This window comes from Netta rufina, assembly GCF_964035555.1.
Source record: "Netta rufina genome assembly, chromosome: 1".
In the NCBI taxonomy this organism is placed as follows: Eukaryota; Metazoa; Chordata; class Aves; order Anseriformes; family Anatidae; genus Netta; species Netta rufina.
The window spans coordinates 65,168,334-65,194,188 of NC_140123.1; the positions used below are offsets into that span (position 1 = coordinate 65,168,334).

At 40.7% G+C, this 25,855-nt stretch overlaps 1 protein-coding gene across 2 annotated transcripts in view; it reads right to left on the bottom strand.

The window, feature by feature from the left end:
- NCK2 (NCK adaptor protein 2) overlaps positions 1 to 25,855 on the bottom strand; it is an 82,698-nt gene that overhangs the window by 26,880 nt on the left and 29,963 nt on the right. For both annotated transcript variants that reach the window (XM_084306001.1, XM_084306002.1), the window contains exons 2-3: positions 24,876 to 24,947; positions 1,857 to 2,098 (exon numbers count right to left, since the gene is read on the bottom strand). In XM_084306001.1, the coding sequence (XP_084162127.1) occupies positions 1,857 to 2,082 (226 nt within the window). In that variant the 5' untranslated portion in view covers positions 2,083 to 2,098; positions 24,876 to 24,947. The remainder of the gene's footprint in view (positions 1 to 1,856; positions 2,099 to 24,875; positions 24,948 to 25,855) is intronic.

A 25,855-nucleotide genomic window follows, 5' to 3' on the forward strand; every position in this document is an offset into this window, starting at 1 on the left:
CAGAGGATGTAGCACGAGAGCTGCTCTGCACTCCGTACACTTAGCAGGTACACGTGGTCACTCCAAAAGAAAAACCCTGGCCTCTGTTATGGTTTTTTTTGGCCTCTATTGAATAAACTTAACACACAAATAAAATTACAGGCACAGGAGGATCGGCAGATTGCAGTTGTGGTCCTTCAGAACTTCGAAGTCTGTGCTGAGGGTTAAAGATGTGACACGAGGGCAGGTTCAGACACGAAACCACCACGGCTCTTTCTCACACCATCTTGTTGGTCACTGCATGAACGCAACAAAGCGCCCTGCAGCGTGCACCTCCCTTATGGTCAAAGCGGTAAACGTGACCGCATGCTGGGACGCTTCTGCGTTCCTTCACAGAAAAGAGAAGGAACCGAGGAACACATTGCTGTTGGGGATAAATAACAAGTGTGTTCATGTTCATCTGGTAAATGCTCTGCACATTTTACTCTAACACTTGGTGCATTATCACAATGGAAATGCAACTGGTTCATAACATAACTTTCAGAAAATATATACACACGTGTGTACACACACATATATATTTAAAATAAGTCCATAGAAAGGAGCTTAAAATCCCAGCTGGGATTTGGATTTCAACTAGTTAACTTCTGTTGGAGCTTATTCCTCATACAACTCTTCGGAGAGGCATAATCACATTTTCTGGTGTTTTAATGAATATATCATGACAAAAACTGCGGAAAGGTCTATTGTTTTAAATATTACCACTGTACATTTGGTGATAGCCTGCCACCCATTCTGTCCTCGATTTCCACATGCTTCATGGCAGCTCAGCAGTGGAAGACATGGTAAGGACAAAGCGACCAAGAAATCGAAGCTGTTGGACAACAATACTAGCACTTGACACCCAAAGTAAACCTGCATGAGCTCTTGCCATGTTACTTTGAAGGTTTTAATGAACCTTTTCATTTTCTAAGAAGTCCAATCCAAACACTATTTTTCTACTAACGAGCTGATACTTTCTGCAGAAAAATGCAGCAGAATGAGTTTTCCCTACGCAAGAGTTTGCAAAACACAGGCAGAAATCCAAACACATGCAAAAACATCTCCAAAACACCTCCGGGTACGTTGCTTTATTTATTACATCCTAAAACACCACTAAGCAGGATTTTTGGCCTCTGTACGTAAAATAACCACTTATCACTGCGTTTAACTGTTAACAGCCCTATGCAAAGCCCTTCAATTTTCAGTCACTAAAAAATCATTGCAAAACCAAGAAAAACTCATTTCACCTGACTTTCAAGTACATTTCTTCCAAATACACTCAACGTGTTTGAAAGGTATGTTATAACATAAGATGATACACTGTCAAGAAAAAAAAATACGTGCAAATATAAAACAGAGCACATATTAAGAACTTGTAAGCAGAAGGATTGTCATCTCAGACCACAGAAGCAGAACGCCCTGACACTGTGCACGGCCACACTACATCACCCCATTCACGAAGTGATCTGGCTTTGCTCTGGTAGCTATGCTGAACAACCCATCTACACCCTTGTATTTCTGAGTGAGAGGACTTGGCATGAGAGGAGAGGACTCCGCAGTTTGCATCTCAATGAAAACATTGATCTTCAGCCACTGAAAACATATGACCTCTAACAAACTGGAACAGAAGTAAAACATTATTCTCCTGGATGGGATGTGAGAAAACCAGTTACAGGCCACATCATTCTCCCCCACCTCACACACTCTCTCCTCCCTTCCCCCCTCAGTCATCCAATGTCACCTAAGAAAAAAAGCATGTTAAAAATATTTACATGCACATTGCCAATCTGAAGCTCAGCAAGCCTACTAAAATTCCAAAATATAAAAGGACTTACCCAATGTGTCTTTCAGATTTTTAACCAGAGAACCTTTCTTCAAGCTGTTTTTTCGCTCCACATAGTTTGATGGCACATATCCCGTTTTGTTGGCCGCGTTTCTTACCCTCCACCATGTCTTTGAATCATCTAATAGCCAAAGACGTTCATTTTTCTTGATGTCAAGTTCTTGGTCCTGCTGTGCAGTGTAATCCCACTTTGCAATAACAATAACTTCTTCTGTCATCTTTCATGGAGTCCTTCTGCAACAAAATAATGTAACATGTTCATCAATACATTACATCATGCAAGTCTTGCTCAAATTTTTCAAGTTCTTCTGAAATAGGCCAGAAAAGGGAAGGGAAAAACAAGAAAGCCACAGAGAGATAAAAATCTCAGAAGGGAACTCCTTTAAAAATAAGGAAAGTACCACTGACCTTTCTTGCTTTTTCTGCCACTGAAATATGACAACACCCTCATAAGGAAGTTTAGTCATAAGCTCTTTGCTGTATATGAAATATTATTCAGATACATATTAATATAGTGTAAGTTATAATCCCCATTCAGTTTTTGTAAATATTGTTACAAAACTACCCCAAACCTGGCATTTGAAGTCCTGATTTGAGAAAAAAATACAGCAGTATTCCAAAGATGTATTTCCTTCCACCCTAGTTTTCATACTTAATACACAAATCCTATACTCACACTCATGCAGACATATTACTTAGAAGTTCTCTGCATTTAAAGTTATCCATCTTTAGGTAGGAAGTTAGGAGTATTTCAGTATTCAATATATTGGGTAATGTATTTTAGTGGGGAAATCTCTGCCACCACGAGGGTACTGGTGCAGTAAGCCTTTGTCCAACTCACCTCGTAAAGGCAGCACACGAGTGCCATTTTAGAAGCCTTTGCTTCTGCTTTGCTGCCAAGAGGAGCACCCACTGCGTTTTCCTGGACCTACTGCCATTTATTCCCTACCCTAAACTTCTCCAGAGTGCCAGAGAAGCCCAAACAAGCAGTCTTTTTGACTTATCTGTTGCAAGAACTGTCTTTTCAGAAGCTATTTGTCACCTGCATGCCTCCACATCTTCCTACACATCAGGTAATTGCCAGGAACAGAGCAGCTCTGTGACGATCAGCGAGCACGATAGTGAGCAAGGAAGAGAGGAGTCCCAGGCCAGTACCACCAACATGCTAGGACACTATAATGCCGACCAAAACAGGGTTACTTTTATCCCCTAAATTAGAATCACAGAACCAACAAAATTGGAAAAGACCCTCATGATCACCCAGTCCAACCATCAAGCGACCTGCTGAGCCCCATCACTAAACCATGTCCCTTAGTGCCACGTCCCCACGTCTCTCAAATACCTCCCAGGGATGGGGAATCCACTGCCTCTTCCAGGCAGCCCATTCCAGTGCCTGACCACCCTCTCCATGGAAAATTCTTTCTGATATCCAATTTAAACCTCCCCTAATGCAACTTGAGGCTGTTTCCCCATATCCTATCACTTGTGCCTTGAGAGAAGAGACCGACACTGTCCTCGCTGCAGTCTCCTCTCAGGTCTCCTGCCAGCCTCCTCTTCTCCACTAAACAGCCCCAATTCCTTCAACCACTTCTTGTTAAATCATTTTTTCCAGAAATTCTTTGAAAAACTTCTGAGAAGTCGCTTCAAGTTCTCTGATTGCTGGGTTTTTGTTTGTTTGCTTTTGGGGGTGGAGGAGGAGGTCAGGAAAGAGTGGGAGATGAGAATTTATTTGAAGATCAGTGTAGCAGACTACTTTTCTAAAAAGCGAAAGCTGTGCATTTACAATAAATAACAGTTTAGTAGAAGCAGTTTCCTGAGTACTTCAAATTATTCACGTCCAAAGATCTTTTTTGCATGATTTGACTTTGTTGCTTAATTCTTACCAGTCCACTAACCCATGGTAAGCACGGACACTTTAATAGTCTACTTGTCAGAGAATTTAAAATCCATCATGTCATTCAGAAATTGTTCTGTTCAGCACGTAAGTTACACCACTTCTCCTCAGGAGTGATATTGCGTTCTGTTCTGCAATTTGTAAGTGAACGCTCACCTCTCCAAACAGAAAATGCCGAGGAATGTACAGCAGTTACAAACACAATTTGAGTACGGGTCTTCACAGCTGACAGCCCCAAGATGAATTCAAAAGGAAGCTGTGATGTTTTGAACAATAAAGAAGAAGCAGAAGTCTTCCAGTTCAAAATGACTGTGGTGCATGCATATAGAATTGTGATATTTACAAGAAAAATCATTATACCCTTAAAAAAATCCCTTCCTAAAACAGCATTGCTGCCTGACAGTGACAAAGACAGCAGAGCCTGAGCTCTGGAGCGCTGTCTCCCATAACGCATCCCGGTTTCTGACTCGCATGCAGGGGGCAGATAGCCTGCGGATCGATGCGCTGATGTAGCCACAGGGAGACTGCAATCAAGCGTGTGCTGGATGCCGGTGCCGTCGATATAAACTCTCTCCCCAATCTACATCGATTCGTTTTTATCTCGGCAATTGTAAAATGGTCAATCCGCACTGTTCCTGGGGGTATGGAGAACATGGAGAGAGAGAGAGAGCTCTCTCAGTGCAGCTGGCTGCTGGTGCTCCCAGACAGGTTCTGCTTCTAAACTGGTTATTTTCACAACACAGGCAGGTTGAAATTATCTATCTGTATTGCAATCTGTTAATTAAAAATAACACATTAGGTATAACGTTGGACTAATGATTGATGGAAAACTATTGAACTCCTCCCATTCCTCTAAAGCTAAAAAAAAAAAAAATCCCTGAGCTGTCTGCTGCTCTACGGGTCACTGAGCTTTCCCCAAAGCATTGGGTAAGAACAGAGTGCAAGAAGAAAACATGCGTCAGGGCTGATGAGGTCAACTATAGGGTCCTTGGAAACTCCCTCGGGACAGGATTTCCATAGCTCCAGCTTGGTGTTACACAGGACTGCCACTCTGAATGAGAACAGTCACCACGACACAAGCAGACCCCTTGTGTCTGTAGACATGCAGGAAAGCCAAGCTGCTCAGGTGCCATGCTCATACACAGCCCAGTTTAGTCAAGCAATCTGGGTTTTGCTTCATGTTAATGACACAAGCATCTTTGCCCAACAGGGGACAGGAATGACACATTTTGACCCTTTATAAAAAAGGAATCATACAACTGCAGTTAAACATTTGTCCACTTAAAGCTGTCTGCGTACATCTGGAGGGGTTTACTTTGCTATTTTCTTTTTTCTTTTAAGGGTGAGGGACCAGTATTAAAGTTCTTAAAGTTGCTTTCTTAGGGTTACTTCATTTGACTTGCTCCATCGAGGACAATCCAGTTCTTCCTGTGACATTTGCAGAGCTAAGATTTCCTTGGACGTGAATAAGGCCACATTTGTTCTCCAGGAGGGGGGCCGCAGAATAAATGGTTTTGAAATGTTTCTGCCGCACAGCAATGTGCCGAACAAAGGGTTAGAAGCAACGACATAACTCGATCTGGGGGAAAACGTAAGGAACAAAAAACAAAGCAATCTTCCAAAGCTTCTCAGTGTCCCATCTAAGCTCGACATGCACTCAGAAGGCAAAAATTCTTCAGTATATTGCTTCTAGACTGCACAACCAAAACCACCGCAGCCCCCGTAGACACTAATGTTAACACGACTCTTTCATACCAAGAAAACCCATTGCTGCTAGAAGCCTGCAAGCTTCTGGCACGTTCCCCTGCAAAAAGCTCAGAAGTCCTAACACCGAATGACCAAACCTCCTCCTCACGTCAGATACGACAGCATCTGGCGCTTCAGAAAGCGCTGATAAAAAGCTTTGAAATACCTATGCAAGGAGCGCCGAGTTCATCGAATGCAACACAGCCGCTTCTCACTACAAAGGGTTGTTTTGCTTTAAAAAGCGTGTGTGTGGCCTTGGGTTTTCAGCTTACTGCATCCACAACCCACACCTTCAAAAGGTGATCTCAGTGTTAGCTACAGGACGTAACGCTCCCAACCCCTCTTCTGCCTTCCTTGTTAGCAGGGCTAGTAAGCTACTTGGTTTTACCAACGCTGTATTTGCCAAAACGTTGTAACCGATCAGCTGGAAGCCACAAGTTCTGTGCTTTCACTGAATATTCATGGACTATAAAGGCTAAAGCCAAGCTTGTTCAGCAGACAAGGGCTTTTGGAGATGGCATCCAGCTCTAGCAATAAAAACGAGTGGTAAGTGGCAAGGCTTCCAACTGGACGGGAGCACACCCCTCACTGCTCAGGCTTAAGCACTGAAACACAAGAGCAACTGGGCAAGCTGTAGTTATATCCCCAACACAGCTGCAAGAGGCCCAAAATAAAAACCTGCTGTTTTCCAGAAAACGAGGCTGTTTAAACCTGATTTCTCTAGAAAACACATCACGTTTCTTTCTGGAGATTACAGCCAGAAGTTAAAAATGAAGCATGGAGAAGTTGCAAACGATGATTACAGTGCTCTGCTCTGCAGGAGAAAGCTCTGAGCAGTGGGTACTGCACTGAAACGACAAGTAGTTTTCTTAGGGGGACTTCAAGCAACTCCACTATAACAACAATTTCATTAATGCTATCAATGCTACCATCAAAATTCCAGGGTATCCTTCCACAAACTTCTGTGTCTACGGCTCCTGAGGCAGCAGCTAACTCGAGAGGTAACATCTGCACCGTGTTTCACCCAAGCAGCCATTAGCAGATACATAAAAGATAAAAAGATAAAGATAAAACACCTCAACAGCAAACCAGCACGATGTTGTGTGATTCTAAAAGAGCTGCAGTCTTTGAACTGAAGACAGAACTTACTGACGTATAAATGTCATGGAAAATGTCTTTGGGTACAAGAAAATTATTTTTTTAAAAAATTAGTTAGCTAGAAGTAAAAGAGCAGCTTTTGGCAGCTACAGAAAAACACACGCCTTGGGGAAGGAAGACAAGCAAAAGTGAGATGGAAAAACAACTGAGTTATTGAGAATGGATTTCTAATTCATGCATAAAAACAACAGCTACCAGAGTTTCCACTCTGGTCCTAAATCTGGATGGTTCTGAATCAGTTTCCAGAAAAACTGCAGCAATGCTCGGAATACCTGCCTGTAAGCACTGGACCGAGCTCAGCTGTTTCAAACACTTTGTGTCTCTTCTCTCCAGCTGATGACTTGGTTAGGAGACAAGGTCCTCCTTCAGTGGCAGCTGCACCACTCCAGAAGGCCACATGCAAATGTTCTAACACAAATACACCCCTGAGGCTGGAAACTCTGCTAGGCTAGGATGGCAGTGAACAAAATCCCAGCCAAGATAAAGCCAGTTTTAAATAGACTGTACTGAAGTCTGCTCAAACAGGTGAGGGACATGAGCTAACCCTGTGGTAGGACAAGGCAAACATCTGATACTGCTGCTCCTTTATCAGAGGAAAATCTGGAAAAGAGGTGACATCCAATAACTATCAGTGCTTCAAGAATTTAACAGTGTTGGGAAAAAAGACAACCACCCACTCATGGTCTTTGGAACCAGTGCTCTTAGCACTGAACCATGCAAGCAATATTTAAGACTATTCATGGGAACTCCAACGTCGAGAAACTTAGTGTGCTCCCACAAACTTGTAAAGCTGCTAGTGATTTGTCATACGAAATAAATTACTTGCTCAGTTGATAGCATCATCAATACAAGACTTCCTGAAGTTGTTACACAGATCTCACTCTCTACAGAGGTCCCCAGGCCAGGATTCTTTGTTTTCCTCTCCAGACAGGAGTAATGGGTTTCTTCTACAGCAATAAATAGATACGGGTACACTCTGGTATGCCAAACAGGAACCTTCTGCTTGAGCCTTACACAGGCACAGAGAGCCACCAGCTGAATGCCTGGGCCCAAGAGGCAGCAAAACATCACCTTCTCTTGCCTGCCGGAGGAAGGCTGAGGGCTGTGCGGGGACACACGGGGTTAGTGAGGACAGCATGCACAGGAGGCACGACTGAGCTCTGAAGGCACCCTGAGAAAAGAAGCGGTTGCTCTCCCCCTGCGCACGATTCAGTTTGCAAAAAGGAACGTGACTGAAAAATGACTGACAGTAATGGCTGAAATGTAATCCCTCAGCAAGGGAACAAGCAAAAATGCTATTAATAGGTGGTGACAATGCACATAACAGGCTGTTCTGGAATTGGATGTGCTCCTAAGAAAAGAGAGGCATTATGCTGAACTGATACTGAGGCTCCTAGGTGACACTGATGTGCATAAGACAATCACTATACAATATTAAGTCAACTCTCTTGGGTTTTGGAGGAATGAAAAGCTAACTAATGAAACAGCGGAGTTTTCCCTGAGACCTGAGGGCTGAACAACCTTCCCTTCTCCTACCCTGAAACTTTAAAACTGGGTTTTGAACCTGCAGCCTGTGCTGTTGAAGACCCAGCCACCCGCTGACCCCTCACTTCCTCTTCCACAGGCCACAGCAAATGAGCAACGCTTGGTCCTCCAAGGCAACACAGCTGTGGAAAACAAACATTCGAAACCCGTCTTCCAACTGGGACTCTTTCACAGTAAGTGGATGGGCCTGCTGCATTCAGTAATTAATAAAATAGCTTTTATTGTACCACTTCATCTGAAACATACTCTATTACACTGAAGACTTCCTATTTATGAAGATGCAGTCTACACGAGCCTGCCTACTGCGTCAGGAGGTTCAAAGCTTCATCTTCACTTAAGGTTGTTTTTAATTTGTTGGATGTGTGGTTTCTTTTGTTTTTGTTCTTTTTTTGTTTGTTTGTTTGTTTTACATGTGCACCTGGATGGATAAACTATCCATTTCATACCGAAGGGGTTCAATAAAGTGCTGTTCTGCATTAAGAATAAGTTTCACTATACTTGTGGGGATCAGGCAAGCACTGAAGTCAAAGACCAAATTCAGAAAGAATTAAGAACAGAAAAGCACATTCAAATGAAAACTTGTGGAAAAGAATACACTTTTTGGACGTGCTGTTAGCTATTTCTAGTAGAGTGTAGCATTTCTGATGTTTAAAGTGTGTATGTTTGGGGAAAAACAATACAAAACATAAAAATACCATCTCCTTCATTCAAAAGCCAAAGTTACCAAAAAACAAGCACAACGTCATACTTCTAATGATTGCTACAAGGATGTCTCAAAATGCAGAAGTTTAGGAAGAGTAAACAAACTGGCCCAAATTACAGCAAATAGCAGCCCTTTGCTGAAACTGATAAAACCCTTTCCACGCTTTGTCACGGCAGCTCTCTGGTGGAGCTCAGAGAAGTGGAGGTGGATCACATAAATGCCACCTTTTCTAACTGCTTCCACAGCTTAACACTTTAATACTGCATGTAATGTGTGTCAGTCAACCTCAGGAGACATTATTTCTTTGGAAAGAGGTCAGTGCAACAAAAATTATAGCAAGGATACTTCCCCCACCATTTTCTTTAAAGAAAGTTTCAACTAAATAGCTTTAGTGACTAAACATTCACCATTTGGCTATGCAGTTTTGAGGTGTCAAACAGATACCTGAGCAGAAAAATCTGCAACAGGATAGAAGAGAAACCACAATGGAGACTCACGTTTGATGCTTTGTTGGACTTGAGCTCAGCAGCCCTCAATCTCAAGCTTTAAATTCAAGAACTGCGACTGACCATCGAAATACAACCTCACAACTGGAGATTTAAAACCAATGGATGCATTGTTTTTATCAAAGGGGGAGTTAAGAAAAAGCTGAAAATGAACAAAGACCTCTCTTCACACTTTAATGACTGAGGAACAGCAGAATTTGAATGCTTAAATATCTATACATATACTGAAAGCACCACTATGTAACTACAGATACCAAAACCTGTTGCAAATATATATATACACACATAAATAATCTCATACATATCTCACACGCATACAAATATGTACACATCTCACTGGAAACCAGTGAAACAGTTCCTAGAACACTATCAGAACATATAAAATATGCAAACAGACAAAAAAAGAAAAAAGAAAAAAAAACAGAAATTTAAGGAGGCTTCAGACTGGGGACGGAGGAAAGTGATAAATACTAGCACAGAACGCACGGTTGAGTATAAAAACATACCCGGACTGCCTAAAGTTGCTGACTTTTAAAACAAGTGTGACAATTAGTTTGGGGATATTTCAATGCTAGGTCTTATTAGGATGCTCTGACTACTGAGCTAAAACTGATAGCTAAGTAAGTGCAAGTGATTATCATTAAATTTAATTTGATGTGTATTTGATGGCCAAACAGTCACAATCCATAGAAGCTGAAGGAGGTTTAAGGAGGAGGTCAGTTTCCAAGAGCTGAAAACAATGATGAATGGAAACTGTACTGAACAAATGTGAACAAAGATGTAAATAAGTTGATTAACTCTGAAGGAAGAATGTTTTATTACATTCCCTAAACTACTCTCATAATTTTGCATTTATGAAAGAACTATTATATGGTTAAAAGGACAGCCTATTTTTTAAAAACAAGAGATCAAAAGCACTGAAGATTTTCTGCGTCCCCTCCCCCTTGCTCCTTGTTTCTAAAAAGAAAAGTCTGACAACAACCAGCACAAACTTTTCTGGAAATGCAAACTGTAGTATCAAAACAAGTACAGTCCATCTAACTAAGAACCGCAAAACATTCTTAAAATGTTTCTGGCATAAATTAAACATTAGCAATAAAATTCACATAAAATTAGAATATTAAGTTTCTTAAACACAATTTAAGAAAAATTAAACATGATTAAAAAAAAAAAAAGTGTTGAATATGTATTTCTACACTGTGGGATTATCCTACAGTGACAACTATTTTCTGTTCTGTCATTAAATAGGGTAATAAAAATAGTAAGAATAATTAAACACTTAATCCTCAAATACACCCTAAAATAGCAGAACTGCCCACAAAGCTTTTACAGTTTCAGTATCAACTCTGAAGAAAATGTGGAGCTGTGAAGAAGTTCTAGAGAATTAAATCCGGGCCACTAATTCAAAAGCATAAATTCAATGTCTTTGGTAACACTGCCAAGAAGTCAGCTTAAGCCTAACTCCAGAAAAAAAAAGAATAGACTAAGAATCCCACAAAAAACACATAGAGTATCAACATATTACAGATGTGTAGTTAGTATTTATTAAAAGGGTTTCCAGGAAGACAGGCATAATGATATAAATGTATATATTTCATTTCAGCTGCTGATTTAGGTCTATGCATCTACCTAAGTCCACATCCAGGAGCTGACTGGCAGCTCCAAGGAGTAACTTCCCAGGCAGGCTCAGCAGAAAATGTGAATGCTTCCAGAAGGCCCTGAGCCATTTGCTCTCAGGTACAACAGCACAATAGCACTCAGCTTTGAGTCACCTGGAGAACAAAAAGAATAACTGCAGATAAACGCTTGAGGGAGGGCGATACAACCTGGTGGACTGGTTAATTACGTCTGAGATTTTTTTTGGCCTGTTCACTGCAATGATCCATTTCTGGTCTACTCTAAAGACTATTCAAGTGCCTTTTTTTTTTTTTTTTTTTTTTTATTAAGATGCCAGTTCTTACTGAAGCATAATTGGGCTGTGCATCTTCAAAAAAAGTAAAGGATTAGTCTTAATCAAGCAGCAATTCGAAACTAAGCCAGCTAAGTAACATTATCGTGATGCTATCAAAACCCCTGCCCACACACATCTCGAACCCTCTTCCCCTTTTTTGTCATCTATTGTTTAATGGCACAGTGCTGTGAGGTTTTGTTTTTTGTTTCTTCAAACGGATGCCTCTGACAGCTTTTAACCAGCGCTTGCTCCTCTCTGCCCTACCATGTATCTGGTGTCCCCATCTCTAATACGCCGAGCTACACCACGGTGCCTTGCATCTTGGGTTACAAAACAACTGCAAACAGGAAACCTCAAGACTGGTTTGGCGGTAACGAATTTCTGCCTAGCTCCAATAGAGCACAAAAGTTAAGCTTGTTTTCTGCCTTAAGAGTGGTTTAGAAGCCTTTTGAAAAGCTGCATAAAGGAGCAGAGAAGAATACAAACGAAACACACCCAGAAAAATCTTCCTTCCTGCCAAGGAGCCCGTGCGGCCTTTTACCACTCGGCAAGAAGCCTCGCTTCGTGCACGTTCATGTAACAACACGCTGCAAAAAGGCGTTTGAGAGAAGCCTCACAGCCAATGTTTTCGTGAAGCCTGCCCCATGAATCAGCCTGTCCAGAGGAAGCGAGCAGGGACAGACCAAAAGGCTCGTTCAACACGTGGGCTCCCCGTTGAGGAGAGCAGCACGGCCCACAAAGCGTGAGGTGAGGCCCTAAGGACGGCCGCTGCGGGGGGACTGGGCCCTGTGGGGCCGGATCCAGCTCCCCAGCTCCCACCGCTGGGAGCAGGGAATAAATTGGTACCATTCATTTGAAAAAGCAACAGGTTAAAGGGTTACTTCTCTGCCTGAAGGTAGAGAGAGAAAACCCTGGGCAGTTACCAGAGAGGCCTCTGCAGTGACCAAGAGCACCAACCCCAGTTCCAGCCTCCTATAAATTCACGCAGTGATGCCTTAATTGTACGGGGCGTTCACTTTGCTTCATGTCGTAACCTCCATACCATCTTCCCGATTTCACATTTATCTTTTTTTCCAATTAACGATACTGCTATGACCCAAAGTTTCCTGGTCTGGGACACTTCAAGACACAAACAGATAACAAACCCGACACTAAAACACGGAATGCAAAACGCTTCTTTTCCTGTTTATGTGATAAGCACCGAGCTGTTCTGGGAAGGTGAAGTTCTACAAATTTTCTGATGCCTTACTTGAAAAGGGTATTTCTCTACCCTCCCTGGAACAGCATGCCTATTGTGAGGTAGGCAGTGTTCATTTTTAGCTTCTGACAGGTGATTTAAATTTCAGATTTCAAAAGACAAAAGCTGGGATTCTACAAGAACAAGCTAGGAGCACATTAACACACGTTAAAGTTCAGCGCCTTATAACTTACCTATGCTTAAAACAAAATAAAAATAATAGAAGTTATGGAGAAAGCGCTCCCTTAGGTCTTAGCTAACAGAGGATGGTCACCTATGCACAAGAAAAGGGTTTGTAATAAAAAGCTATCTCAAGTCCTTCCCTACCGATGAGATCACTATTAAGCGATCACCCAAGGACAACCTTCAGGAATTTAAAACCAATCCAGCAACCAAAAAAAAACAACCCAAAACACCATATTTCAGCTTGGTGGTTTTCTCTCTCTCTTTTTCCTTTAGAAATCTGTCATTACTTGCATTTTTATTTCATTAGTTAATCTTTCATAACAACTATTAACAGCCATTCCTAGCAATCTTCTAGAGACCAGACAGAAAATGGAAGTTTTTTGTAAAGTATTTTTGTAGATGACTTTAGAAGTGCTTCAGCCAACCCAGATGGCGTTTTTGGAAGTAGGTATTTCTCTGTATCTTAAAGACCACACAAAATTGCATCTCTTCCTGTCCCTCTATTATACACTTACCAGAGAACACAATGAGCATCAGTTTAGCTCTGGTCTCAGTCTGCTGCAAGAAACAAAAGAAAAAAAAAACAAACAACAACATCTGACACTAAAGCACCTCCAACCGCAGATAGCCAGCTTGCATCACTTCTTACCCATTACTTCCTCTGCCCCCAGCCCCCTGTGCTCGCCCCACCTGCCTTCAGAGCCAGGCCCTGCTCCTCGGGCTGGGGACTCTCTCCTCCACCCCCCCAGAGCCCCGTGCAGCTGCAGCTACCGCAGCTGAGCTGCTGTGCTGTGACTTTCTCCACAACCAGGCGAGGAGCTGCTTCTGGCTTTGTTCTGAATGGGCTGCCATCACGAACAATGCTTTTCTGCACTCTAGATAGCGATGGTGCAACCCCACAGCGTGCAGAGAGGAGGTCTTCAGGCTCTTCAGCTGCACGCAGCACGAGGCCGCCGCGAAGAAGAGATCTTTTTTGGCTGCAGAGTAAACCAACCAGAACCACAGCCTCTGCCTTACTCTTAGGTAAATATGGCAACAGCAACAGAAAAGAGCAGCAGCTTACCTTATACTGATTTCTTTTAAAAGCGTTTCTTGAAAAGCCACTTGGTGCAGTTGAGCTGGTTATCAGCTAAAGGAAACTTTTTTGGGGGTTGGAGGTGGACAACAAGCCCTTGCCTCTGCTCTATAAATAGCAGCAGCGATGAATGGCCCAATCTCAGAATTATTTTATGGCTGTTTCTGACAGTCAGAGCTACGGACAACCTTAATGTTTGCTGGTGTTTAGATCGTTAGTTCCTGGTTCCTCCCAGCAGACAAGACTTAAGCCTACTTGCAAATTTGGAAAGAGGTGAAAACCAAAAGATAGAAAAGAGGGGAATATCCTGGAAGAACACAACACCCATGAAGTGTTTAGATGAGATGAGATGAGAAATCACTTCCCAAACAAACCTCTCCCCGGTCCCTTACAAAAGCGGGGTGTGGGAAGCCAAACACACAAAGTCACAGAAAAACAGGCACTGCTTTCAAGTCAACATTTAGGTAGCACTACCTACACGACAGACTGACGAAACACGCTCTGTGGAATAACAAATTAAGCTTGCTGCTGCTCACGCACTGATGGTCTCACTTTCACAGCAGCCATCAATAAGGCTTCCCTCTCGCCTTGAAATTTCAAGTCAGCCACCTAGGACACGGCAAAGGTTATGAAATTTTATAAAGGACGCATGCTTTAATTCCTTCAAGGACTCAGAAAGAAGCGTTTGAATGATTTGCTTCCATTGTTTCTTCTCTTCCCTTAGCTCAAACATTCAACGATCTGTATGAATTATATTTCATTAGAAGGGCTAGTACATTTATGCACTGTACGAACAAAGAACAGTCCTCAAATGTAAGAAGTTTAACCTTGATCCTACACAGAAGGACACAGCTCAGAATCACTGTAGATTGCTACGTTTTACAGCTAATCCCTTGAAACACTGCTACCTACTTTTCCAGGGATTTCACTTTAAACTGTCTATAAAACGCTGAAAATAAAATTGAACTGCTGACCTTCTGTTCCCCAATAGAAAAATCATATTTTCTAACTAGGAAGAGGAGGAGATGTTTTTTTCAGTTCAAAAGAGCATTTATTCCCACCAATAAAAGCTGTTTAAGAAAAAAAAAAAAAAAAAAAAAAAAAAGGACATTTTTAATTTCTAGGCAATACTCCTTTTACAGTTTTAAGTAATTTATCCGTCACTTTACAGAAACCCTCATTCAATCTACCTAATGACATATTTTGAAAAATATGTAAATTAAAACAATTTTTAACTTTCTGTTTCACAGAGAACTGAGCACTTTAAAGTCCCTGTCCAGCCTCTGTTCCTGTGAGCTTTCCAGTTTGCTGCTATTTCAAATATTGAATCACTTTTTACGCTTATGGTTTTATTTATTTATTTTACTAAGTTGCCTGGAACAGGATTTTTATCCAATATAAAAGGTGTGTGTGTGGTGGAAGGAAGACAAATATTTCTTCAGTGAACTCTCACAGCACAATTCTGTGCAGAATCTCACCAGAGCTCACGGTTACCCTAACACCTATTGCCCAAATCTAGAACAGAGTTTCTCTAGACAGAAAGCTACTTTCCAGAATCAAGGTCTTTGACTGCTACAGGTTAAAATAATCACTAGATATAAGATATCATCATTCTTGATTCCATGTGTAACCAAAGAGGCAGCTGGAAAGATGTTGTATTAAATTTCATTAAAAGACAGCTAATGCCATTAAATTTATTCCTGTGTAAATTTGTGCTTCGTTCTGAAGAAAATCAGACCCAAGACAGTTACTCAGAAACCCATCTTTTTAATTTCCTGATAAGAGATGTACACAGAGAAGGCATGATTTAAATGAAGAGACCTTGCATGTTGTGTGAGATATAAGCACATGCTACATCACCACAAGTCACTTGCTGGTCAAATCAATGACCGCTTTGCTAATGCTGCACAACCCAAAAAGCACAAGCACGGGTGAGAAAGGGCTGCCTGAGTCTCCCTCTGAAGTTCTCTGCTCCCCTTTGAGCTAATAACTTTGCAGAGTCAAAACTCTTACTACTCTCAAAATACAAATGCAGATGAAACTCTAGCCATCCCCCTTTTCCCAATAAAAGAGGCTTCAAACCAACCTGTCCTGTAGATCTTAAAATCATTTAAATATGAAGTCAAGACAGAGCTCTTGGTCTGGAATGTCAGCAGCATTCATGTATTTAAGAAAATTATTTCTTACGTGTCCTCCTCCAGTTCGAATGAGTTCCTCTTCCAGAAGAACCAGCACTTGTGAATGCTCTGCCACATGACTACAGCAGGAAGCCTCTGTAAATTCCTCAAAGGGGAGGGCTACAAGGCAGCACCAAAAAGCAACACCATTCACAGAACAGGGACGTTATTAAAGCATTTCTGTAGAACATGCTCCAGAGAACGCAGATTACCATGAGCATGCTAAGGAGTGCACTTGATACTGAACTCTTACCTCTCAGTTCAAGGGTCAGCTGCTCTAACACCGCTTACACAGATAACATAGAAAGTCAGTGCACTGCTGTTAGCCCTAATGTGATTCTCCACTGCTCCAGAAGCTGAGCTTCTGAAAGCAAACTTTCACCAGGCAGAGACTAGGAGTATCTGCCTTGTTCCATACAAACAGTTAACCAAGAATAAGTCATTACAAGAGCCTACGTTTCTATCAATGAAATATATATCCAACAGAGACCAACACTGCCTGGCAGTGCTGGGCTCTTTTTTCTTCTTTATTCCTACTCTCAACGCCCATGCTTGAACAAAATTGAGTCTTCCCAAACTCCTCTAAATATCCTCCTACTGTTTTATCTTCTGCCAGAAACTTCTCCTCAGCTCACTTCTGAGTGAAATCCGCCTGCAATAAGGAAACCAGTTCAAAATTAAACGTTTGGCTTTGGCTGCTACATTGCATTCCCTTTCATTTAGAAATCTCACATACTCTTACATGGATGGGATGTCCTATACTCGTGCACTCACCACACGTTTTCATCCTTCCTCCCACCAGATAACAATAAAACGCATCAACAAATGTGAAAGGAGAACAGTAGCAGCCACATTTCCAAACATGAGAGAGTCTCTGAAGAATAGTATCTGTGCTAGAAACAAAGTTAAATAGAAGAAAAACAAGTTCAAAATCACACAGCTCTGAAAACTGGAAGTTTAGCTACAGACTTATTCCTTCTAGATGAATACAAATAAAAATTTATATTCCTGCTGCATTTCAATAAAAGCGACTATGCCATCATTGTTTCACATATAAATTTAGTTGGGAGCCACATAAAGTATTGAGTGCTCAACAGCTTCTTACAGTACTTTAGTATTGCTTGCACTAAAAATGCAAGAGTAAAACACCACAACTCTGTTGTAAAGAATATTACAGCAGAAGTAGAGCATTTCTTTGTTATCTGTATCTTTGACCTCACAAAGAAGCCAGTGGTGTTATCAAATCTGTCTGGGACCTCAAAGACTAACTTTTCATGAGAATTCACACACAAATACTGGAGTTACAGAGAAGCATCAGAAAGGAGTGGAAAGCAGCAAGCCCTTGGCTCACCAGAAAATAGCATGCTAAGTATATGAAGAATATACCTCTAAGCATATAAAAATTCACAACTTGTCTTAAGGTGATGAACACAAGGTGGGTGGGGAGAAGATAAAAGCACCCCCTGCCCACCTTGACGTCAGGGAGAACTTAAGGACACGTATGAAAACACCTCCTTTCCTGGATCACAGAGCTTGTGAATGTTTCGAGTGACTAATGCAAAGCATTTTTAGTTTATTTGCTCTTGTTCTTGAGCTCCTTGTTGAAAGTTAAGCTCTGAGGAACGGTTCTTGGCCTAAGGTGTTAATTGACACCATGTTTTTGCTCCTCCTGTGTGTAACACATTTAGGTTCAAAAATTCTCAACCCTGAAACCAAGTTTTGGTTCCACAAACGTAAGCAGTCATGTGCATTGCATCAAACACCTCCTTCAGTGTTTCTTGCTCTTATTTTTAAGGATTCGAGAGAATTAGCCAGGTTACTGGCTCGGGAGGCAGAGATGCCCAGCCACCACTTACAGGCCACGATTTGACCTGGGTTTTGCTTTGTGCTACCATTTTCCTCAGCTTCTCCTAAACCACAGCAGCCTACGGATAGCTCTGCTGCCACCTTTTTATCCTAAGAATAGCAGGCAGCTGTTCCTCACACAATTAAGACACATGCACACATATGGGACCAGAGCCCACCACCACCACCATTTTGGCCACAAGATGACGGTAGTACATGGGAGAAGGAGCACACCTTACGGCTCTCCAGATACGTGTAAGTTTTACAAAGTAGGTTGTAGCAGCTGTGCTCCCAAAGAGTGCCTGAAGTGCAAGTCAGCATTTGAGAAGGCAACTTTCCGTCCTCCCACTGATGGAAACTTTCCACTTCCAAAGAGCACAACTGTCAAAATCTCGTTTACAAGGTAGTTTTCCAAATCAGTTTTATAAACATTTATATATAGATGTATAACACACACATATGTATAAATAAAAGGTTTATTGTTCCAGTGAAAACTTTTAAGTGAAACTAAGGATGTCACACCCTTTGATTTTGAGATAAACGTTTTACCTCATGAAATACCTCAGTCTTTCATTATAAAGCAGCACTCTGTCCAGAAACAATGGAACAGACCTTTCCAGGTCCTGTACAAATCCAGGGCTGGTAGAAAATGCCATTCAGCAATCTTCAGGGAGAACTAAGAACAAAACCCAATACTTCCTCTGACTGTTTAATCTTGAAAGACAAATTCATTAATCAAATGTAAAGAGAGGCCTAAGCCTCATCCCAACAGCGTTTTTGGAAGGGTACATGGCAACTTGAGAACTAATTAGACAACCTAACTTCCCAGGGCACCAATGGACAAAGAATCGATGATTCTGGTGCAAGACAGAGAACTCAGCATCAGCCTCTTGGAAAAATCCAGATCCCCAAACTACCAGCTGCTTCAGGTAAAGGATTTCTCTGACGCTGCCTCCTGCAGCCTACTTGCACCAGAGGTAAAGCTCAACTTGCACATAGGGATGCGTTGGTTAAGATGTCAGTATTTACCAGTAATAAAAAAAAGTATCGGGCTATGGGTAGGTTTTCTAGGTTAGTGGGAACAAGGGGTCAGAGGGGAAAAAGAAATGCTAGGAAGAAATGCAAGGACTCAGACCAGCAAGGAAATAAAAATGCAAATAGCAAAGATGGTAGCAGGGGGCCTGCTGTAAGGACTGCGCATGCAGCTGTTGCATGCTCCAAAAGCATTCAAAACAAAGGAGGAGAAAAAAAAAAAAAAAAGGTGGCAGAACAGGTAGGCATTATGTTGCACAGAGGCTCTATTATGAGTAACAACTAAGAGCAGCTGACATGGGAAACAGCCTCCAAATTAAGTAGGGATAGGATGAGAGCTGCAGGGGATCCCTGAAACAAAAGGGCATGCAGAGAGAGCACAAAGGGAAGGAGTGTAAAACCCAAGAGACTGCAAGGAGCCTACAATAAACTTAAAACCAGGGACAGAAAAATAGAACTTAAAAGGTTTTTATCTGTATGCATGGTATTCTGTGCTTCTTACTACTACTGGCTTAAAAAAATACACAACAGGACAAGCTCATTTTCTCAGTCCCCTCTCCTTAGCACAATCCCAGCTTTGTTACTGCAGTGCAAACAGTAATTGTAATCCAAGATTAATTAACCGAGTTATTAGCAACAGAATTCCACAGCAAATATATCACGGCAATTTTTGAACGTTTTGCTTTTTGAAGTCTACCAACTTTAGCAGTTACCAAGAATTCTTCAACACACAAAAGATGATCCATCAGATGTGAAATAAAATGAACTGCATGTACAGTCCCTTCCCATTCATTAAAAGAAAGAAGGAAGTAAACTTGGTTTTTAATATCATAATACATTTAATATATCATTTCATTTATAACATCATTTGAATTTTATATTAAATTTATATGTATTTGGATACAGAACCTGTTAAGAGCACTACTGAAAACATGCGCTGTATAGTTTTAGCTGCATTTTTATTCTCTTTTCTTTTTGAATGCAAACAATGAATCATTTAAAGTTCCCTCAAAACCTCCCAAACAGAAGAACCGTCTTCCAGCAATTACCAAATGGAGAAACAATTCTTCAGCTGATATGATAACAAGGCCCGATGCCAATGCTGGCCTGCATTGCATTCCCAGCTCTGTGAAGCCCCAAATCCAAAGCTGCCGAAGCGCAGAGCCCTGAAACACATGTGGCATCCCTCAGAAAACCGAGGGGAGGGCATCTCCAGGAAAACTTTGAAAGCAGCAGATAACAGCAGTGCCTTCAAGGGCAGGCCAGAGCTCTTTGGGTAACTAGATCTTGGAGCAAACTTGGTAACGCCAGCCTCGGCTGCCTTGCTAATCTGTTTCCTCCTTTAGGAGGGCTGCGGATTACTGAACTGCCCCGGCGCTGATACAGCCTTATCACCCCGCACAGCGCTGGCACACAGACCAGCAATCCACACATCCCGAGCCCTCCAGTCGACTTTTCCTGACAGATGCCCCCACATACAACACTTACCTAACTAATAAATGCTTTCGGCACCACGGGATCCTCTTCCACTAATGCAGCTTAACTGCATAAGCTATCAGCAAGCGTTTCTATAGATCATACTGTAAACCATGCCAGTTGTCCCTCAGAAGTGCAGTGCGTGCTCCAGCCTTTGCACTGAAACTGGTTTAATGCAGGGAGGTGTTTATTTAGTAACGCAGGAAACATGGGCTCAACTGCTCCAATGGCATTCCAGTTAGCACTGGTCAGGACAGCAGGTTTGCTCACCGAGTATTTCATTGTCAGCTCAGGAACAGGCACAAACTTAATCTTAGCTTATTTGTGTGTGAGTGTATGTATATAGGCATATAAAGAACATACAGCTTAATTCACAGCAATGTTCATAAACTAAGTAATATGCTAGATTCTTTTCAGCAGGCAAAGCTTTTTTTTGGCTCAGAAAAAAACTGACACGCGGGATGAGAAGACAGCCAAAGCCCATACCGGCTATCGGACCACAAAGCTACTTCCACCAAGGAAAATGTTGTCACCTTTCCATTCTTTCTAAACTGAATTTACACTTACAGATGAAAGCTGGAAACTGTTCTCTGTGACTAGGAATTGACTAGGAATCCGTATCACAGTTAGAGTATAACACAAAGGCTGTTTTGGGGTCATAACAGGTAGTGTTGGTATCCATAACTTTAAATTGCACCTGAAGCTACCAGAAAAAATGGAAAAAACTATAAACAAATGCCTCTTAGTCTATTTTGATATTATTAGTAAATAAAAGCATACTTTTTTCCCTATATACTCAGTATTTATCATACTTTCATGCAAAAAAAAAAAAATCTACAATCTGATTACAAAGAGAAACAAAAAAATACATAGTTAAACTCTGGAAAAAAAAATGACTTAATTCAGTGAAAACCTATTCTGCAATTTATTGACAAAATCAAGATATTTGGAGGTCTATTAGTTGTCACAAGGGCATGGGAATGGAATGGAAGTGTTCTTTACCAGCCACAGCTCCAGATCAGAAAGCATTATGCCACCAGCACGAGAAAAGCAGCAGTGTTCCCTGAATTCCATCACTATGCTAAACTTCTGGAAATGTTTTTAAGTAACATTAGAAGTTACATCAGAAGGCTTAAAATCAACGCTTCAGGAACTGAGGATAACAGACCTAATTACATGAGATTTTTTTTCCTTAAGAAAAGGAATCTAGACATCTAATCAGTCCAGAGTTTTCAATCACTTAATTACTGTCAGAATAAAAACTTCCCACGAAACCAACTCATACGGGTCATTAAGAACAGCTACTCTTTTCCTCAGGCTTAAACTCCTCAAAAATCCATGAACAACTACAAACACACTGAGCCGCAGAAAAACACCAAGAAAGACTTTGATACAGCATTACAGATAGTCGCATCAAGTTGAAATCTGTATGGTGCTTTTACGTCTTCACAAGAAGATGACAACAGATCTTTCAGATGCTACGAGCCTTGCAATACAGACCTGGCTCTCCACAAAGCGTCATGATACTGTAATCATTGACATCTGATCTCAGTTTGGCAAACCTGCTGAGTATGAAAGACTGAGGAAACTTTGCTTGTACCTGCTTAGTGCTCCTCTCATCAAGCTATCTCCCTTCTGTGTACACATATATCCCTGAATAATCAAACAGGACATTCCATAAGGGTGTATGAAGGCAGGCTTATTCAAAAAAATTGTATTATTGAAGAAAATTTCCCAAAACATGTTATCTAAACATCACCACTGAAAGGTATGTATTAAAACTGTGATCACTTTTTAAAGGATTTTATTGTGAAATACAAGATGTAATCTTTTTGTTTGTTTTATATTTAAAGACACTGTAAGTGAATGTCTTGCAAGTCTGAAAGCACAGAATACCATTACAAACAGTATCACATTCTGAAATTGTTAAATGCTTTTAGGATAGTTGCAGATTTGCAGCTGCTGAATGACTGCAATAAATTGCCAGAACATTACACTTAGTAACTTCATACTAATGTAACTGCAGAAGTGACAGAACGTTTTATCAAACAAGCAACAACAAAATAAAGGGTGCCTTTCCATACAGTTCTCTTTTTTTCAAAAAGCAAACCCAGAGAAACAAATAGCTGAAAATAGCTAGTGTGCACAGCTAGATAAAAGATGACTCGGCGGATTCAGCAACCACATACAAATTATGCCATAGCTCTCAGACTCAACAAAACTCTGTAAGGACACACTACTGTCTGCAGTTTGGTGAAGTTTAAAGAACGTTTTCAGTGTAATTTGTGAATGCTGACCAAAGGGCAAAGGCTTTATTATATTCTGATTCTGCAAAGCACTTCAGGTACAGGCTTTACTGAACCTACAACATTCATTTCTGTTTTGGAAAGGTATCAGCACGCTCTGTGTTCTGCACAATCACCTTTACCAAGCAGAATACAGGCCACCAGAAACACGCACTTTGGTATATGTGTGCACACAAAGGACAGATAAAATGTTAAATATTAATACAGAAATTAGATTTAATTTTGTTACAGAAATAAAGTATTGCCTGACTGGACATTGCACATGTCCTGGGTACCTATACAGACAGACAGAGAGCAGAGCAATAATTGAGATGTCCAAAGACAGACAAAGTTCCTCCTCTCCTACTCTTACTGAACTATTATCTACTTACAGCCTGTTTGGGAAGTATATAAAACCTTCATATGCTGTATACATTTTCAATTTGAGTATTTGTGGTGTTTTGTTTTTTGTTTGTTTTCTTAAGTTGTTGTTTTGAAGAGTAGGAAAAATATTCAGTAAGCCAAATATCTCAGAAATAAGACAAGAGAAATATATAGTTTTATGTTAAACGTTTGAAATTAATACAAGATTTGGACCATAGTTAAAAAGCTCAATTTTGAGTTGAAATTTTAGTGGAAGTTAGAGTCATTTAACTATGACTAAGTTCATAGTTTAACAAATCACTGTCTTTGGGATTGTATATTTGTTTTCTATTTAAACTAACAGACTTTTCAAGAGTTTTTTAATTTTACTATGTAGGTCTGCTACCTACATAATGCACAAAAACAAAATCAACCAAACAAAAAAAACTTACCAGCATTTCTAATCTAAAAATTAAGTCAGAAGACTTCTCAACATTAATCTTCAGTTATATTCATTTATTATTCAAGGCTATACACTCTGATCTGCTGCAGAAGTTAGAGTTATAAATGCATCTTTAAATATAATGGGCAAATATCAACTGATCTGAAAATGTAGTGTAAAAGCCCACCCATTTCGAAGTATTTCAGAACTTCCTCTTCTACCTTGAAGGAAACCCAAACATTTCCAAAAATATATGTAGATGTTAAGTTTAAGACTGGATTAAATTCTTAATTCTAACTGGTTCAGCTGCATTTTATAAAACAAATTAAGTCTAATTTTAATGTCTGATAACACTTGACTGAACAACCATTTAACACAGCTCACAGCAAAATCAAGACACACAAGGACTTCATGCATTGCCTTCCATCTAAGGGCTCCAAAATGTCAATAATTATCCATCATAACTTCCTTCTGAAGAGGGTAATGTTATTTTTATTTTATAAACAGAGAGCTTGAGTAAGAAATAATAAATTTGTCTGCTAAAGTAATGAAGTAAAACTGAAAACTAGGATTCCTGGTTTCCTGTTCTGTGCTGCAGCCAGTACAATGCTGAAAGTTCATCCACTGTTCTGCCTTTTCTGTATTGTTGGTACGGTTGTAACGATGTTTCATTTTAATAAAAGTTTCTGTTAATAAATCTCGGCTAAACCACAGAGATCAACTACAGTTACTAGAAACAGATAACAAGGTACATGAATTAGCAAAAGGAAGCCAGACATTGCCCCAGAAATGAATCCTATGGAAAATATCAGCTTCATAGCACTACTTCAGGTCCTCAGAGCCTGCCCAGAAGGTACTTTCTATATCTTAAATGCAATTCTGATCTACTCTTACCATAAAAAGAGGACAAAAAGCCTACCAGGGGTATACAAACATTTCAGTATTATATAATTTATTACTTAGTTTTAAGAAATGAAATACTGACCTATATACTGACCTGAGCCTTTTTGCAATAGGCTAGGACTGACCACACCAATATATTTCATCTACAGCTCCTCTACAGGAAAACCCTCTGAAGTCAAACTAGTAGGTAACAGGACATAGGAGCCAAAAACAGCTGTAATAATATCTAGTGCTTAATTAATAATCTAATCTTTTTTTAAAAAATCTTCTAATCATCTTGCTTTAAAAAAAAAAAAAAAAAAAAAAAAGCAAGAGCTAAATCAGACTTATCTCAGATTGCTGAAAGAAAAAAGACCTGCTATTTAATAAATGATCCAGCAGTTTGAAAAAAAAATTACACGTACCATACCACATGAAAGCACAACCAAGCAATACATCTAGTTAACTCCTTATCTTTAGTTACAAAAATAAGAGCTGAATCACTCACCTTTGGCACACTGTTAAAAGGATTCAGGCAGTGAAAGGCAGGACTCTCCAACAAAGTTACGTACGCAAGTATCTGAAACAACAAACACGTATCTTAGTTTTAGCACTGAACTTAGAAGATCATTATCAAGATTTCGTTTTCAAACTATCCAAATCTGTTAAGAGATTACGAAGTAAGGGGACACGAGCACAGGCAGCAGCCTGAGGGATGGACTGCCTCCAGCCAAGGGACACCAGCAAGATGGCGCCTGGGCTGGGCTGCATGCTTCGGGGCCCTCCGGGACAAGAGCGAGCGAGCTCTGAGGGAGGTCAGGAAGCTGGCCAGACGGTGGAGAAGTCCCTTAAGGGACGCCCTGGCTGGACATGAAGAAGAAGGGTTTCCCCACTGATTACACAGTGTGTAATCCAAGGTGTTCTGGAAGCTTCTGCCTGGAGAGGTTCAAAGTTCACCTGGATGGAGCCGCAGCTCTGGCAACCCCAACGAGCCACAGGCTGGACCACACGACCTCCAGAGGTCCCCTCCAGCCCAGACTGCTCTTTTAACTATTTCTAGCCATAAATACAGCATTTCACAAGAGACTTCGAAGTATTTAAACAGTTTGTTTCTATTTTCTAATGAGACTTCTAACTCTATAGGATGTCTGACCAATTTAGGCTGTGGAAATCCATGAAGATCCAAATCAAACTGAAGGAAAAAATTCTGAATGTCTTCCTGTGCTTCAGCCCTTGGCTTGTAAGGACACACGGTTACAACTCTGACTCACTTGGAGGCTGCGCATGCACAAATGTTTGTGTTCAAAATCTTCCCTGAACAGATTCAAATCAGTTGCCACACTACAAAAGCATCCTATGAAGAAATTCCATTAAAAGCAGAAATTCATCTTGTGTTTTGAATTAATCTAATTTGTGAGTGCACCATGATGGAAGAGGGGTAAAAAAAAAAAAAAAAAGTATTGATGAAGTATTATAAATACCTTCCAC